Raw genomic sequence first — 15,913 nt, 5'->3', positions numbered from 1 at the left:
GAGGTTACAGAGGCAGGGCTATGACATCAACGTTTCAGAAACACACGGAGATGCGAATCCAGTGTTTTCAGATTTATCAACTCTGAGACTTTCAGAAAGTATCAAGGGAGCTGCCGGATATTTTTTTTTCCTGTTGAGAACGTGATTGATGCATGCATCACAGTGAGGGAGAAGGTGCACATCATGCACTCGCATTACCAGGATCCTTTCTTTGAGTAGATTCAACATCTTCAACATCTTGTCTTGGTTAGTCATGAAAAACGAAAGCAGATTTTTACCCTCATCACTTGGCAATGTAAACGTACTTGCTTAATTATGCCATATCACGAATCCTGTGATGTAACAATTGCACAGGTGCGCATCGCGATGGCGATGCTCAAACAATATATTATGCAGCCCTAGTTTGCACCATCTATGCTTAGTTATCACGTTACAGGATAACATGTCAAGGAATCCAATGGACATCAACCTTGTTTGACCTTTACTGTGGAGAACAAACATTCAGCATGGTCAAGACTATTCCATTTATTAATCTTATTCACGTAAACAGTAGTCGGAATCACTTTCTACCAAAACTGGAACCATTTTACCTCTTGTACAAACTGAAATTGACCATTGTCACCTTTTTTTTGGTGTTTTTACCCCATACCTCCATAGCATTCAGTCACAGATAGTCCAAACTATACCTTTTTGGAATCTTTAAGACAAATCATGTGGTATACTTTCTAACATAGCTGCAACATTTCTAAATTTTGACCCTTGTTTAATCAGTCATTAAACCCTACCTGGTTTTCACTACTACCCTGGGATGGGCACCATCCATTTTTGTGTAGGTCATGGTACACTGAGGTTGGATTGTATGTTTGGGCACCTTAAGTGGTGTTGTTTAGGTGAAAATTGGCCTCAGGATTAATGTTGGTTTTCCCAACCTTTGAGGCAAATTCAATTCTGTCCGTGATTCTGTCAGCTAGGTGGTCCATGAATCCTGGTGCTGCAGGTGCATTGACTAACTTGAGGACAGTGATTCCGTCTGAAATCTGATTCTTTCAGTGGATGATGCAAAGAAGAAACACTTGCTGTTTGGCCGTCCTCAGATGCTGCAGAAAGGCAGCAGTTACTGCGTTCTGTACCAACACGGATTCATCAGCGCCTACAGCCACAGCGCCCTCATGCCACTGTGGAGCTCCTTCACCGTCAATAAGCCAGTAAGATCAGATCTGCATGGACTACACTGTGTAGTGAATTAATCAGAACTTAAAGGACAAAATGAGCAGGAGTAATTGGGCCCTACTGTCACAATCTGCAACGCAGGGTCTAAAGTGAAGACTTTAGTAAGTCCAAAAGGTCAAGTCTGGGAGGATACACTCCACCAACAGCAACAATCCAGCCAGACAGCCTTTAACATTTTCACATTTATTGACAAGAGCAAGACAAAATTGCGTGTTCAGATTACTTACAGTTGAGCTCAAAAGTTTACATACCCTGGCAGAATTTTTGCTTTTTTGGTTCTTTTGTAAGAGAATATGAATGACAACACAAAAACTTTTTTTCACTCATGGTTAGTGGTTGGGTGAAGCCATTTATTTGCAAACAACTGTGTTTCCTCTTTTTAAATCAAAATGACAAGAGAACTACCCAAATGACCCTGATCAAAGGTTTACATACCCCTGTTCTTAATACTGTGTATTGCCCCTTTAACAGTGCAAGCTTTGCATTTTGCATCACTACTCTTAGCTTCATAGTGGAGTAGAGCAGAGAAGGATTTTCTTTCACTAAAACAGATCAAATCCAGGCTTGCATCTCAGATGTACCTTCTGGCAATTAGTAGCTAAACATTCAGGTCTTCTTTTTAAGAAAATCCTCCTCTATACCACTTCGTCATGAAGATGGATAACTGGTGATACAAAATACAAAGCTTGCACTGTGCAGAATTTCTCCAGTCACAACCACATAAGCCTATAACTTCTTCTGGGTTGTCTGGGTGTCTTGGTGGCTTTCCTCACTTGTCTACTTCTTGCACAGTCACTCAGTTTTTGAGAACTGTCTACTCCATGCAGATTTACAATAGAGTGCCATATTGTTTGTATTTCTTTGTAATTGATGTAAATAAAGTCCGAAACATATTCAGTGGCAGCTTTACCATCAGAGAGTCTCGTCCACAACGACCACAAAAGACTCCAAGCTGTCATTGATGTTAAAGTGGGCAATACACAGTATTAAGAACAGGAGTATGTAAACTTTTGATCAGGGTCATTTGGGTAGTTCTCTGGTCATTTTTATTTAAAAAGAGGAAACACAGTTGTTTGACAATAAATGGCTTCACCCAACCACTAACCATGAGTGAAAAAAAAAGTTTTTGTGTTGTCATTCATATTCTCTTAAAAATGACCAAAAAAGCAAAAATTCTGCCAGGGTATGTAAACTTTTGAGCACAACTGTACAATCAAAAAACTGACTCATTGGATTGGATTTCCATCTAATAAATATATGTAGTCCCAATTAAATTATCTTGCATGGATGTGCTTTTTTTTAGTTGGGGCTATATATATTTATTAGATGGAAATCCTGCACATAACTGAAGTGAGTTCATCCAATGAGTCATCTTTTGAGTGTGTACAGTTTCTGTGCAGAGATTATCATTTTCAGAGTGAAATAACCCAAGATCTTCATTTTGGAAAGTCCTTTAAATGTCTGATGGATGACTCCAGTGTGGTGATTCAAAGTGTTGGTTAGTCAGGTTTCATGTGTCTGTGTTATTTGTGCATTGATTCAACAATCAGTTCATTCTGGGGTCACACTGATCCCATGCTGCTCAATCTCAACCACAATTGAGATGTTGGTGTTCATGATAAACAGGCTGGTCATAAAAAAAATAAGGCAAGAAACAAAAAATAGAATGTCAACATGTTATAAGAAAACACTGAATAAAACATCTCCTCTTTGCAATACTTTTTTTCCAAACGGAGTAGTTTAGTTTGGTCAAATAATAATAATAATAATAATAACAATTATTATTAATATTATTATCTTTGTTGTTTTAGTGACTGTCCACATTTAACATTCAAGTTATTTAGTTGTAAGTCTCCCTGCTACATATACATAGGTACTTACGTATGTAACGCCAAACACACTATTTCTTTTTGCCTGATTTTTCAGAGATTCGTTGTCCAACGTGTTTCCGTCTGTGCCTCCTTTGTTACCAACGGTGTATTCAGAAGAAAAAAAAAATTCAAATATGTCTAAATAAGCTTCACTGACCACAAACAAAGTAGTAATATATACTGTATTTTTCGGAGTATAAGATGCACCTGTTAAAAAAAGAATGCCTCTTGAAAAGGAAAAGCCCACATAGAGGTCTCACCAGAGTATAAGTCAGATCTTTTTTTTTCTGTATTTTCAGCCTATTAATTTGGGCTTTTTGTGCACTGTTGTAATGTACTTCTTATTTTTGCCATTTATTGTTTTATTATTGGAGATTATTTCGTTCACCGCTTTGATTCCTGTGAAAGTTCGACATAAATAGTTAATATAATTATTAACAATGCATGATTTTTTGGTATATAACTCGCACCTAAATATACAGTGACCTCCAAAGTTATTCAGCCCCTTGGTATTTCACACATTTTAATTTGTTTGTGCCATTTCAAATACAAAAAGTAAATCAGGTTTCTCAACAGAAAAATTTATAAAATTCTCTTCCTTAAACTGAGACTCAAAGCAAATCTCTACAACTTCATATAAATTAATTAAAAATATAAAAGCCAAGATGATGGATTGCATAAGTAATGGGCCTCTTTGGTATAATACCTGTAAATAATCCGTTTTATTGCCACTTTTCTTCAGACAAGTCAGGGGATGGATATATGATCTGGATACATGATGTCGCCCATGGGAAGGAATGGACAAATATCTCTATTGTAAGGTCTACTGTGGATATAACAGCCTGTTCAGATTTGCAATGGCGTGCGCACAGTTGCGCATTATTATTATACATGGCACGTGCAGGTCATACCGGCAGGCATACCATGCCAGATCCATCTTGAGGTTCCCTCATATGCACTCAAATCGGTTCGGATCCCATTTTGCCGTCATCGGAATATGTAAATTGCGGTCACATGGTCCTCAGATTGCACATTTGAACATGGACCACCATCGGAAAGGGGTCCCATCTCGACGATGCCCGGATGGTTTTGAACATGTGTATGACACTCGGGGCCACCGGCCGATTTTGACCAACTATGTGGACTTTCGGATATGGCTGTCAGAACGTTTTGGAACTGACCCTTCAGATATGTGCAGATTCGTCATTCCGACGCCATTCTGCATTATTCCAGCTATGTGTGATGGGGGTATGAGTGATTGTGCAATAAGGAGAAGAGTGAGGAAAGTCACCAAGACAGCCAGACAGCCCAGAAGAAGTTATAGGCTTTTGGCTGTGATGGGAGAAACTGTGTACAATGCATGTTTTGCATTTTGTATCCCCAATTATACAGTTTCATGATGAAATGGTATAGATGAGGATTTTCTTTAAAAGAAGACCTGAAAGTTCAGTTACAATTTGCCAGAAGGTACATCTGTGATGCAAGCCTAGATTTGATGTTTTGGTGAAAGAAAATCCTTCTCTACTCCACACAGATTTACCATAGAGTGCCATACTGTTTGTATTTTTTCATAATTGATGTAAATAAAGTCCAAGACATATTCACTGACTTGGAAATGCCCACTATTTTTCAGAGGCACAGTAAGTTACAGGACCTCCCAATTTAATAAAAAAAATGCAACTTATACTCTTGGAAATGCAGCACATATATTGAAACAGAACTGCATCTGGCTAATTTTACTCTTCCCGTGTTCGCACACAGCAGCCATGTAGAATATCATTCTGCTGTCTGCTCCAGTTTCACATGGCTTCATATGTAAGGGCCCCATCACACATAGTACGAATGTGGTCAAATTGCACGTGAATTGCGCAAGAAGCAGGAATCGTATGCAATACGTGTAAAATAGTAGCTGCTTCCAATGCCTCGTACACCTATTGCTACAACTATTTGCGCACACCAGCAGCTGAAAGATACTGTGTGCTCTGTGAGATCCCATTTGATCCCTGTCACGGCAGGTGTCGGCTAGATTCCAGGTGATACACAAGAACATCTAACACCGCTCGCTTAGCACTTTGAAAATGCATGGTCATTTGTGCTATTAGCACGAAAACAGTCAGCAGAAGATCACTTTTGAGCTGGCGGTGAAATTTGTCTAAGAGCCCCCACGACTGTGAAGTTGCCGAGTACACATGTAGCGTGCCAGAGTGTCGGCTCCTCCCACAACACGTGTGCATGTGTTTTGCACCCCCCCCAACATGTGTGTGCATGTGGCTCCGGTGCTACCTCCCTCCCCCACAAGCGAGGCACCTCTCATCTGATCACAGAGTGACACCTTGGTCTGTGCGCTGAACAGAGGGGAGTGGTTGTTGACAATTCTGGTCCTGGATGTCACACCTGCAGAACACGTACCGTGTTTTGATGGACACGTGCGTGTGTGTGCTTGCTGTCCTCATGTGGTAATACATAAAAACATATATTGCTTTTGCAATGGGCTGGAGATTGCGCACATTGACAGGGTGTCCCAGGCTCCCAGCTGAAACGGACCATCAGTTCATGTGGACACGTAGCAGGCAATCTGAATGTCATGTCTGTCTGACAAGACACGCATGTCCTCTGACCGGTGCACCGCAGGACTATATGACAAGCCAACAGTGTGACAAATATGCCACTTTCAGTCACATATCAGCAGAAATACGCTGTAACGAATGCTGTTTGGTCAGTTATCATGGCGCTTTTTTCTCTTTTTTTTTTAAATATGTTTATGTCCTTGCTGATTTTAGACATTTTTCCACACCTTTTACGGGACAGTGATGGTAGTGCAGTGATAAAGTTTCTGGCTGGCAACCAGAGCTTTTGTACATTGTAGGTTTGAATCGCATGGGTGGCATGTATTTTTCTTTCTTTTTTTCACAGCAGCTGCGCGATGTGGTTACACATACGCCAGCTGCTCACACTGTGTTCCCGCTGTGATGGTTTCGTGCATGCTTTTTCAGCTGTGGCAACATCATATTCTTGACCTTTTCATGCTCCTACATGATGATGGACTTGGAGATATCGCATGTGAAAATAACAGTAAATAAACACTAAAAGTAATTACAAAACAAAGTCATCACTGCTACTGGAAGTGCATTGATCAACTAAAAAAACGAAAACAACAGATGTTGCAGAAGCATTCTGGGTCAGGGTTTTTTTCCTCTTTATTTTATGGGGAGGGTTCCTGACAATTTCTCAATTTCTCTGGATTTGCGCAAAGAGACAAAATATTTTTCTCAAGCTGTAAGCTGAATTTTGAAAACTGGCACACATACACGCTTGTATCTGCTGGTCCAGCCCAGTCTCACGTTTTGTTTTATTTTTCCGTGCTCCGGTGACGAAATGAGTCAAATTTTCATGACAGAGCTTTTTCTAACTCACTATTACTAACTCTACTCCCACCCCCAACCATAACCATAACCACCCCGACCCCCCCGCTTCACTTTTAATTTTGTGCAGCCATCACGGAATGAATGACAATGAGTTTGTGCTGCTGTGACGAAAATGAGGCGCTTTTCGTCACAATATCACGAACCAATAGATTAATGTATATTTCGTGCTGCTGAAGCACGACTTGGCATAAGACCAGGTTGGCTGGTCAGTGAAGCAATGGCTGTAAACTATGTAAAGTGGGCGTGGCCACCATAAGCATGGGTTTCCTCATAATCTAATTATGCTCTCTAGAGTAAAAGATTTCTTTTATTTAAAACTTTTGGACTGAAAAATATCAGTACATTGTCCACAATAGCCAGCATTCAAAATGTCTTAAAACACTTTTAGCTCACGCTAGACTTGGTTCCTTGTAATGATGAACCAGCCCAGGACTTGAGACAAAACCAGGTCCAAACAGGTAGCAAGGGATCCATCTCCACTAGGGTTATGACAAATCTCAAATTTATTAGCCTGGGGTTATAAATGATGAACTTTTACCTAAAACTCACAAAAATGTCTTTGGTTTTGCCCGACCTTGAAAAAACCTCCCGCACCTAAGACAGTTTCATATTTCACATTAAAACACCGAGCGGCTCAAACACTTTTTATTATAACATGTCAGTTTTACATACAATACACATGAGGAATACATGAAAATGAGTACATATAGGATTTGTAGTGTTTTTAATAGTGTTTCAGATTTGTGTATTAGTGTTAATAAATTTGCTGTTAAGATATTTGTCTGTTCTACAAGTAGAACAAACCTCCTCCATCAACTTTACAGCTCTCTCAGCTGCTATGTTGGAGCGAGGCACATCAAGCACTGATGGTTCCTTTTTCCAGTGAGCAGAGAAGCATTTCACAGCTTTGGGACACTGAAGTTTGGATATTGCTGACAGCAGGTCTTCATAATCCTTCTCTGAATAGTGTTGGTTAGAAAACAAGGCCCGCGACCATGTAGTTGCAATGAAATCACAAGTTACCCTTAGCTGTTCTCGCCAATTTGGAAGAAGGAATAATGCAATAAGTGTAAAAAAAATTCCTCGTAGTTCCACCTGGCACTGTGAAGTGATGGCAGATTGTGCCATTTGATGCAAGACCATTTCTCCTCTGTTTTGTAAAACCTGTATGCTTCACAAAGCTCAAAAAGGAATTAAAAATCATCTCTCCAGCCAAGGTTCTCATGCTCTGGTATCACTTCTGTGCCCATGTGTGCATTTTGCAAATTATCATACTGTTCTAAAATCTCATCAATAAACTCGTAGTTAATGTTAGGTGACCGTGACCGTATAGGAAAAAAGAAGTCCAACACATGTCGCAGAACAAGATCAAGAATGTGGTGTTGGCAGCCAATGTATTGAGGTTCATCGACTCCCTTGTCTCTAAATGTTCTCTGAAGCCTGGCTACAACACCATTTTTGTGACCAGTATTGACTGTTGTTGTGTCAGAGATGATCATCTGAATACTGTTCCATGCATTGTACTCATCAAGCAGGTCCTGTAGTGGTATATAGATGTCTGCAATGGTTCTACTGTCACAAGCCAAAATCCCAAGTTGTAATGTTCTTCTGTCATTTTTCAAGTACACAACTTGATATTCTTACCATCAAAATGCAAACAAAATTTCTCTTCAGAGATCAGTTCCATGAGGCAGTTCTTAACTTGTTCTGCATCTCTGATTGTTCACCACCAGACTCCAGACTGTGATGGTGTTGGGACACTAACTCCATCTTAAACCAGACTTTGAAGCACCTGTGGTGCTTTTCTGGTTGACAAAGAGTGTTTAGACACCAGTTTGGCAGCAGACGTTATTGAGTGGCATGTTCAATTTGATCTATTTTACCTTTAATTTTTATTTCTTTTAATTATTGTTTATTAATATATTTTAGCAATATTTATTTGTATATATTTTCTTGTTATTTTTTGATACTTGTTAATTTTTTTCTTGTTACGTTATTTTTTAAATAGTATTATGTAAACGCATGTATTTTTAAAAGTGATGTGGCGCTAGGTGCGGGAGGTTTTTTCAAGATCCAATGCAATAAACTTCAAAAAAGTGATCTATGGGTAAAAGTTCATCAAATGCAACATCAGGAAAATGAAAGTTTTGAAAAACGTTTTGTAGTGATAACCCTAATCTCCACTCTGTAATGAAAGAGTAAGTGCTGACCCTTTGACTGGCTGAGTCTTCCACCTGGTACTGTTTAATTCTAGATGTAATCATTAACATTTGATTTTTCACATAGGAGGACTTGGACCCTTTGCCGCCAGTTACACCAGACTGTTTGAGGGCTGACGTCAGGCTTCGCCCATCCCACAGTCCCACATGTCATGAGTACAACCGTACTGGGAACCTGACTTACGCCTTCCTGTATCCTCCCAGTACGACTCTCAACCACACCCACAGAAGGGACCAATCATGCTGCTGAGGTCACTTCCTAATTCAGTTCCAGGCTCCGGCCCACCTATGATCAGGTTTTAAACATCTTAGGGAGAACATGGTGATGCAACAGATTCTGTAGAAATGCAGTGGTGTAGCAAGAACAGCCGAGTGTTTCACCACAAGTACAAGCCAACATGTAATTTGCATAAGCACCTGCTATCCTGTGTTCAGGAGAACTTGGTGATTCAACAGATTCTGTAGTAAGACAACGGTGTAGCAAGAACAGCCAAGTGTTTCACCACAGCCACAAACTGAGATGCAGTCTGCACAAATACCTGCTGTCCTTAAAAGGAGCCACTGTGAGGCCACAGTTTCATTCAAGGGAAGCAAACAGACGACCTCATCCTGCAAAATTCTAACAGTAAAACATTAAACAGATCCCTCACTGAACCATTGCATCATCTGCACCACGAGTGATTTCAGCTCATGTGGTTCTTATTAGTCTTTGCCAATATCAGAACAATTAAACACAAATTAATGCAGTAATTTAACTTAAGTTAAATTGTCTGTCACTTTAACATAGGCAGGTTAGTGGCAAAAGGTGTTTGAGGCGCCACGACTCTACCTGTTTGTTTCCTGGGACAAGACACATCAGCATCATCCCAGTCCACCCAGCAGGAAACGGGAACCAGCCTTGGCTGGGGAAGTAACCTGGGATGGACTGGAGGCCCATCCAGGGCAATTCGTGGACTTTCAGCCACTTCATTCTACAGAATCTACTGCACCAGGGGACCTCAGGGCTATGTCAGGACACTGTGTCAGGACACTGTGTCAGGAAGGATGTTGGATGCATGCAAGGAGCCTGGGGCTTTGAAGGCTGGATAGTTAATCGTTGCGGCTCACAGTTTGACCTCATGGAAACACCACTTATCGCTTATCACACATTTATAAATAGCAAAATCCTGCTGTTGGTTTCTACAGAAGTGAAGCTGGATATTTGTGGCTGACACCATTTGGCTCGTTAGCACTTTAATAGGAGCTTCATGTGAGAACACGGAGTCACTTCTGACTGAATTGACTGAATTAACCACAAATTAATAAACTGTATATACACAATAAATAACTATAGCAAAATAAGCAGTATGTATATATTAAGGTATAAATAAACTGGCATTTTTTCAGTAAATATGGAGGTATAAGCATGTTGACAATCACAAAATTCTCAAAAAACTGACTCATTCGATTTGATTTCCATCTAATAAATATATGCAGTCCCAACTAAATTAAATTATCTTGCCTGGATGTGCTTTATTTGAGTTGGGGCTACATGTATTTATACAGTGTTTCCATCTAAATATATGTAGTCGCAGCTAAATTAAATTATCTTGCCTGGATGTGCTTTATTTGAGTTGGGGCTACATGTATTTATACAGTGTTTCCATCTAAATATATGTAGTCGCAGCTAAATTAAATTATCTTGCATGGATGTGTTTTATTTGAGTTGGGGCTACATGTATTTATTAGATAGAAATCCTGCACATAATTGAATTGAGTTCATCCAGTGACTTATTTTTTGAGTGTGAGCAGTATTTCCATCTAATAAATATATGTTGTCCCAACTAAATTAAATTAAATTGTCTTGCATGGACATGCTTTATTTGAGTTGGGGCTACATATATTTATTAGATGGAAATCCTGCTCATAGTTGAATTGAGTTCATCCAATGAGTCATTTTTTGAGTGTAGCAGTGAATTACAAAATGCTGGAAATTACGAAATCTAATCTATGAAATGTAACATAACAGCATGTGCACATATACCCAACAAATCCAACAGAACAATAGCAGCATACAGACAAAATAAATAAAAAAATAAAAATTACAACAGAAAACTCAAACAAATTAACCTAAATAAGATATTCAATGAATCCAGATCTATGTCACTCTGCCACAAGTAACAGCCTTTTCAATTAAACTATATGGTTATTAATAGATGTTTTTTGGAAAACCAACAGCAATCTCAGTTTGGACAATTATTTAAAGCAACAAAAGATGTTTGCATCATACAAATATCAATATTTATTCAGAGCATATATATATATATATATATTATTATTATTTTTATTTTTTTACTGGATATTTTTTATACTTTTTTGTGCTTTTGTAGATTTGAACAAGACAGCAGATGAGCAGTTTGATGCCCTTCTGATGAGTAACGTGGTGCCGATGTATCCCGCGTTTAAGAGTGAGTCTAACACTGTAAAGAATATATTCTTTACAACACACATCAACTGTTTGCAAAAACACAAAATCTTGTATATTTGGCTACTGCCTACTCAAAATATCAAGTTTCACTTAACATAAGATAAAACCACTTAAGAAATTAATTTTCAATCAGACATAACAACTTGTTTTTCAATAATATATATTCAAAAATCTTGTGAAATGACAATACTTTGGAATTATCTTGTTTTGAGATGAAAACAAGATAACGTTTTTGACTCGCTGTAAGATTTTGCTCTGTTATTTGCAAAAAATGTAACACTTCCTCATACGAGTAAAAGAAAAGTTTGAAATGTGTTTTCTCCACTAATTTCAAGATGTTATTTCAAGAAATCTTAAGTGAACTTTGGTTGATTATTATTATTATTATTATTATTATTATTATTATTATTATTATTAAAATCTGCCAATGTAACAAGTGATAATTCACTCATGATTTTTCTTTCGATAAGATCTGGAAATTAGATGAAAAAAAATCATTCTGAGTTGTATTTATTCATATTTAAAAAGTGGTCCCCCTTTTGAAAATAATACAGTTAATACATTAATAATAAAATTTAAAAAATTATAAAATCTCAGTGCATCAAAAAAAATCCATCTTCAATATGACGCAAAATAAATGTTTCCAAAACTATTTCACCAAACAAATTTTTAACATGTATTTTTGAGAAACAAGTCAACACAAATTTGACCTCAGTGATTTTGTTGTGTGGGCCGCTGAAGAGGAGGTACTGCTGGCCCACCACCACCAGAGGGCGCCCTGCCTGGAGTGCGGGCTCCAGGCACCAGAGGGTGCCGCCGCCTCACGGGAGCAGCTACGGTGACAGCTGTCACCCATCACCTGAGACAGCTGACGGCAATCATCAGTGGGGTATATCAGCAGGACGGCACCTCCACCTCATTGCCGAGATATCGTTTCTACCGGAGAGGTAACGTATCGAAGCTAATGGAGTGTATCTTTTTGGATTGTGCTAGTTTGTGGATTACTGTTCCAACTAGAGGTGGAGGTAACTTCCCTGCTGTTCGGAGTCCTGGGTGCAAACGCGCCCCCATCTAACTGTCCTTTGTTCCTCGCCAGCAGTACCAGGTCCGACACGCGGAGGCAGTGGCCACCTGGGAGTTCGGGACTTGGCGGCTCCAGTATTCCCGGAGTCCTGTGGCGGAGGAAGCCGTGTGGTTCCGGTCTTACCTTGGAGAGGCGTCTCCTATCTTCGAGCCTGCCCACACGACACTTTTGTGAATTGACTGTTGTTCATTTCCGTGATTGGTTGTATTCGTTGTGCACATTCACAACAGTAAAGCGTTGTTATTTTGACTTACTCCATTGTCCGTTCATTTGCGCCCCCTGTTGTGGGTCCGTGTTCCTACACTTTCACAACAGGATATCTCGGCCAGCGTCATGGATCCCGAGGGGCGTCAACCGGCTGTTGAACGGCCAATGGAAGAACAAGGCGCACAGGCGTCCGCAGGAGGGGTAATCGGTGAGATGCAGCGGATCCTCACCGCTTTCACGACTCGGTTGGATTTGATGACCGAGCAGAACGTCCTCCTGAACCGCAGGGTGGAGGCTCTGGCCGCGCAGGTGGAAGCGCGCCCTCCGGGCGCCGCTGTGGCTCTCCCTCCCGTAGAACCTGTGCGTAACAGCGGCGTTCCACTGGTTGTCCAACGACCCCTCCCACCTTCCCCTGAAGCATACATAAGCCCCCCAGAGCCGTACGGAGGCTGTGTGGAGACGTGCGCGGATTTTCTTATGCAGTGTTCGCTCGTCTTCGCACAGCGTCCCGTCATGTACGCGACTGACGCTAGCAAAGTAGCTTATGTGATAAATCTGCTTCGTGGTGAGGCACGCGCTTGGGCTACAGCGCTCTGGGAGCAAAGTTCACGGCTCCTTCTGACATATGATGGGTTTGTGAGGGAGCTCAGAACGGTGTTCGATCACCCTAATAGAGGAGAGACCGCTTCAGCCGTGCTGCTGTCAATGAGACAGGGGCGCCGGAGCGCAGCTGCCTATGCAGTCGACTTCCGCATCGCGGCTGCGAGGTCCGGCTGGAATAGCGCTGCCCTCCGCGCCGCCTTCGTAAACGGACTGTCGTTGGTCCTCAAGGAGCACCTGGTGGCTAAGGACGAACCGCGGGATTTAGATGGGCTTATCGATCTTGTTATACGTTTAGACAATCGGTTAAATGAGCGCCGTCGGGAACGAGACGAAGGGCGTGGCCAGGCACGCATCGTCCCTCTCCCTTCCGGTTCCGACCGCGTTCCGCCCTCCCCACGCTCCACGGCCCCTGCGCTCCGTGCGGTTACAGCCCCCCCTGCTGACGAAGCTATGGACACGAGTAGGGCAACATTTAGGGCACCGGTCACACAAAGGAGGCTGGCCCGCGGGACGTGTTTTGTTTGTGGCTCGATTGAGCATCAAGTAAGGGACTGCCCCGAGCGGTTAAACACCAACGCCCGCCCCTAGAAACTGGGCTAGGGGTGGGCCGAGATGTTCACGTGGGACACACCCACATCGCCACACGACTCCCAGTTACAATCCTTTATGAGGATTTAACCCTGAAGGCCCCAGCACTGGTGGACACGGGCTCAGAAGGGAATTTGCTAGACAGCAAATGGGCCAGGGAGATAGGGTTCCCTCTGGTGGCGCTTACCTCGCCTGTGCAGGTACGGGCACTAGATGGCTCCCTACTCCCTCCAATCACTCACAAGACACCACCAGTAACTCTGGTGGTGTCGGGGAATCACCGGGAGGAAATCGAGTTTTTCGTGACTCCGGCCACCTCCCGTGTGATTTTAGGTTTTCCCTGGATGTTGAAACACAATCCCCGGATCGATTGGCCGTCCGGGGTAGTGGTTCAGTGGAGCGAGACCTGCCATCGGGTATGTTTAGGTTCCTCGGTTCCTCCCGGTTCCCAGGCCAGGGAGGAGGTCAGAGCCCCGCCCAATCTAGGGACGGTGCCGGTGCAGTACCATGACCTTGCAGAGGTGTTCAGCAAGGATCTGGCACTCACCCTTCCCCCGCACCGCCCGTATGATTGTGCCATTGATTTGGTTCCAGGCGTTGAGTTCCCGTCCAGTAGGCTGTACAACCTCTCATGACCTGAACGCGAATCAATGGAGACCTACATCCGGGACTCTTTGGCTGCCGGGTTGATCCGGAATTCCACCTCCCCGATGGGTGCGGGTTTCTTTTTTGTGGGGAAAAAGGATGGCGGATTACGTCCATGCATCGATTACAGGGGGATGAACGAAATCACGGTTCGTAACCAATACCCCTTACCCTTGTTGGATTCGGTGTTCACGCCCCTGCATGGAGCCAAGATATTCACCAAGCTTGATCTTAGGAATGCGTATCACCTGGTTCGGATCCGGAAGGGAGACGAGTGGAAGACGGCATTTAACACCCCGTTAGGTCATTTTGAGTACCTGGTCATGCCGTTCGGTCTTACAAATGCTCCCGCGACGTTCCAAGCATTGGTTAATGATGTCTTGCGGGACTTCCTGCACCGATTCGTCTTCGTATATTTAGACGACATACTCATCTTTTCTCCGGATCCTGAGACCCATGTCCGACATGTACGTCAGGTCCTGCAGCGGTTATTGGAGAACCGGCTGTTTGTTAAGGGCGAGAAGTGTGAGTTTCACCGCACCTCTTTGTCCTTCCTGGGGTTCATCATCTCCCCCAACTCCGTCGCTCCTGATCCGGCCAAGGTTGCGGCGGTGAGAGACTGGCCCCAACCCACAAGCCGTAGGAAGCTGCAACAGTTCCTCGGCTTTGCGAATTTCTACAGGAGGGTTCATTAAGGGCTACAGTCAGGTTGTTAGCCCCCTGACAGCCCTGACCTCACCAAAAGTCCCCTTCACCTGGTCGGATCGTTGCGAGGCCGCGTTCAAGGAGTTGAAACGGCGCTTCTCGTCTGCACCCGTTCTGGTGCAGCCCGATCCTAGTCGCCAGTTAGTGGTTGAAGTGGATGCCTCGGACTCAGGGATAGGAGCTGTGCTGTCCCAGAGTGGGAAGACCGATAAGGTCCTTCATCCGTGTGCCTATTTTTCCCGCAGGTTGACCCCGGCTGAACGGAACTATGACGTCGGCAACCGAGAACTCCTTGCGGTGAAAGAGGCTCTTGAAGAGTGGAGACACCTGTTGGAGGGAACGTCTGTGCCATTCACGGTTTTCACTGACCACCGGAACCTGGAATATATCAGGACCGCCAAGCGGCTGAATCCCAGGCAAGCCCGCTGGTCACTGTTCTTCGGCCGTTTTGACTTCCGCATCACCTACCGGCCCGGGACCAAGAACCAGAAATCGGATGCCTTGTCCCGGGTACACGAAGACGAGGTCAAAGCGGAGTTGTCGGATCCACCGGAACCCATCATCCCGGAGTCCACTATCGTGGCCACCCTCACCTGGGACGTAGAGAGAACCGTCCGGGAGGCCCTGGCACGAAGCCCGGACCCCGGGACTGGACCAAAGAACAGACTTTACGTCCCACCAGAGGCAAGGGCTGCAGTCCTGGACTTCTGTCACGGCTCTAAGCTCTCCTGTCATCCAGGGGTGCGAAGAACCGTGGCAGTTGTCCGGCAGCGCTTCTGGTGGGCGTCCCTGGAGGCCGACGTCCGGGACTATATCCAGGCCTGTACCACCTGCGCCAGGGGCAAGGCCAACCATCGCAAGGCTCCGGG

At 43.2% G+C, this 15,913-nt stretch overlaps 1 protein-coding gene across 1 annotated transcript in view; it reads left to right on the top strand.

Moving 5' to 3' along the window:
* LOC117501468 (ectonucleotide pyrophosphatase/phosphodiesterase family member 3) overlaps positions 1 to 15,913 on the top strand; it is a 137,199-nt gene that overhangs the window by 113,602 nt on the left and 7,684 nt on the right. The window contains exons 25-27 of the mRNA XM_034160368.1: positions 1,051 to 1,205; positions 8,813 to 8,948; positions 11,115 to 11,192. Of these exons, the coding sequence (XP_034016259.1) occupies positions 1,051 to 1,205; positions 8,813 to 8,948; positions 11,115 to 11,192 (369 nt within the window). The remainder of the gene's footprint in view (positions 1 to 1,050; positions 1,206 to 8,812; positions 8,949 to 11,114; positions 11,193 to 15,913) is intronic.

This window comes from Thalassophryne amazonica, chromosome 20, assembly GCF_902500255.1.
Source record: "Thalassophryne amazonica chromosome 20, fThaAma1.1, whole genome shotgun sequence".
NCBI lineage: Eukaryota > Metazoa > Chordata > Actinopteri > Batrachoidiformes > Batrachoididae > Thalassophryne > Thalassophryne amazonica.
Note: the sequence above shows the minus strand (reverse complement) of the source record. Positions and strands in the feature narration are given on the sequence as shown.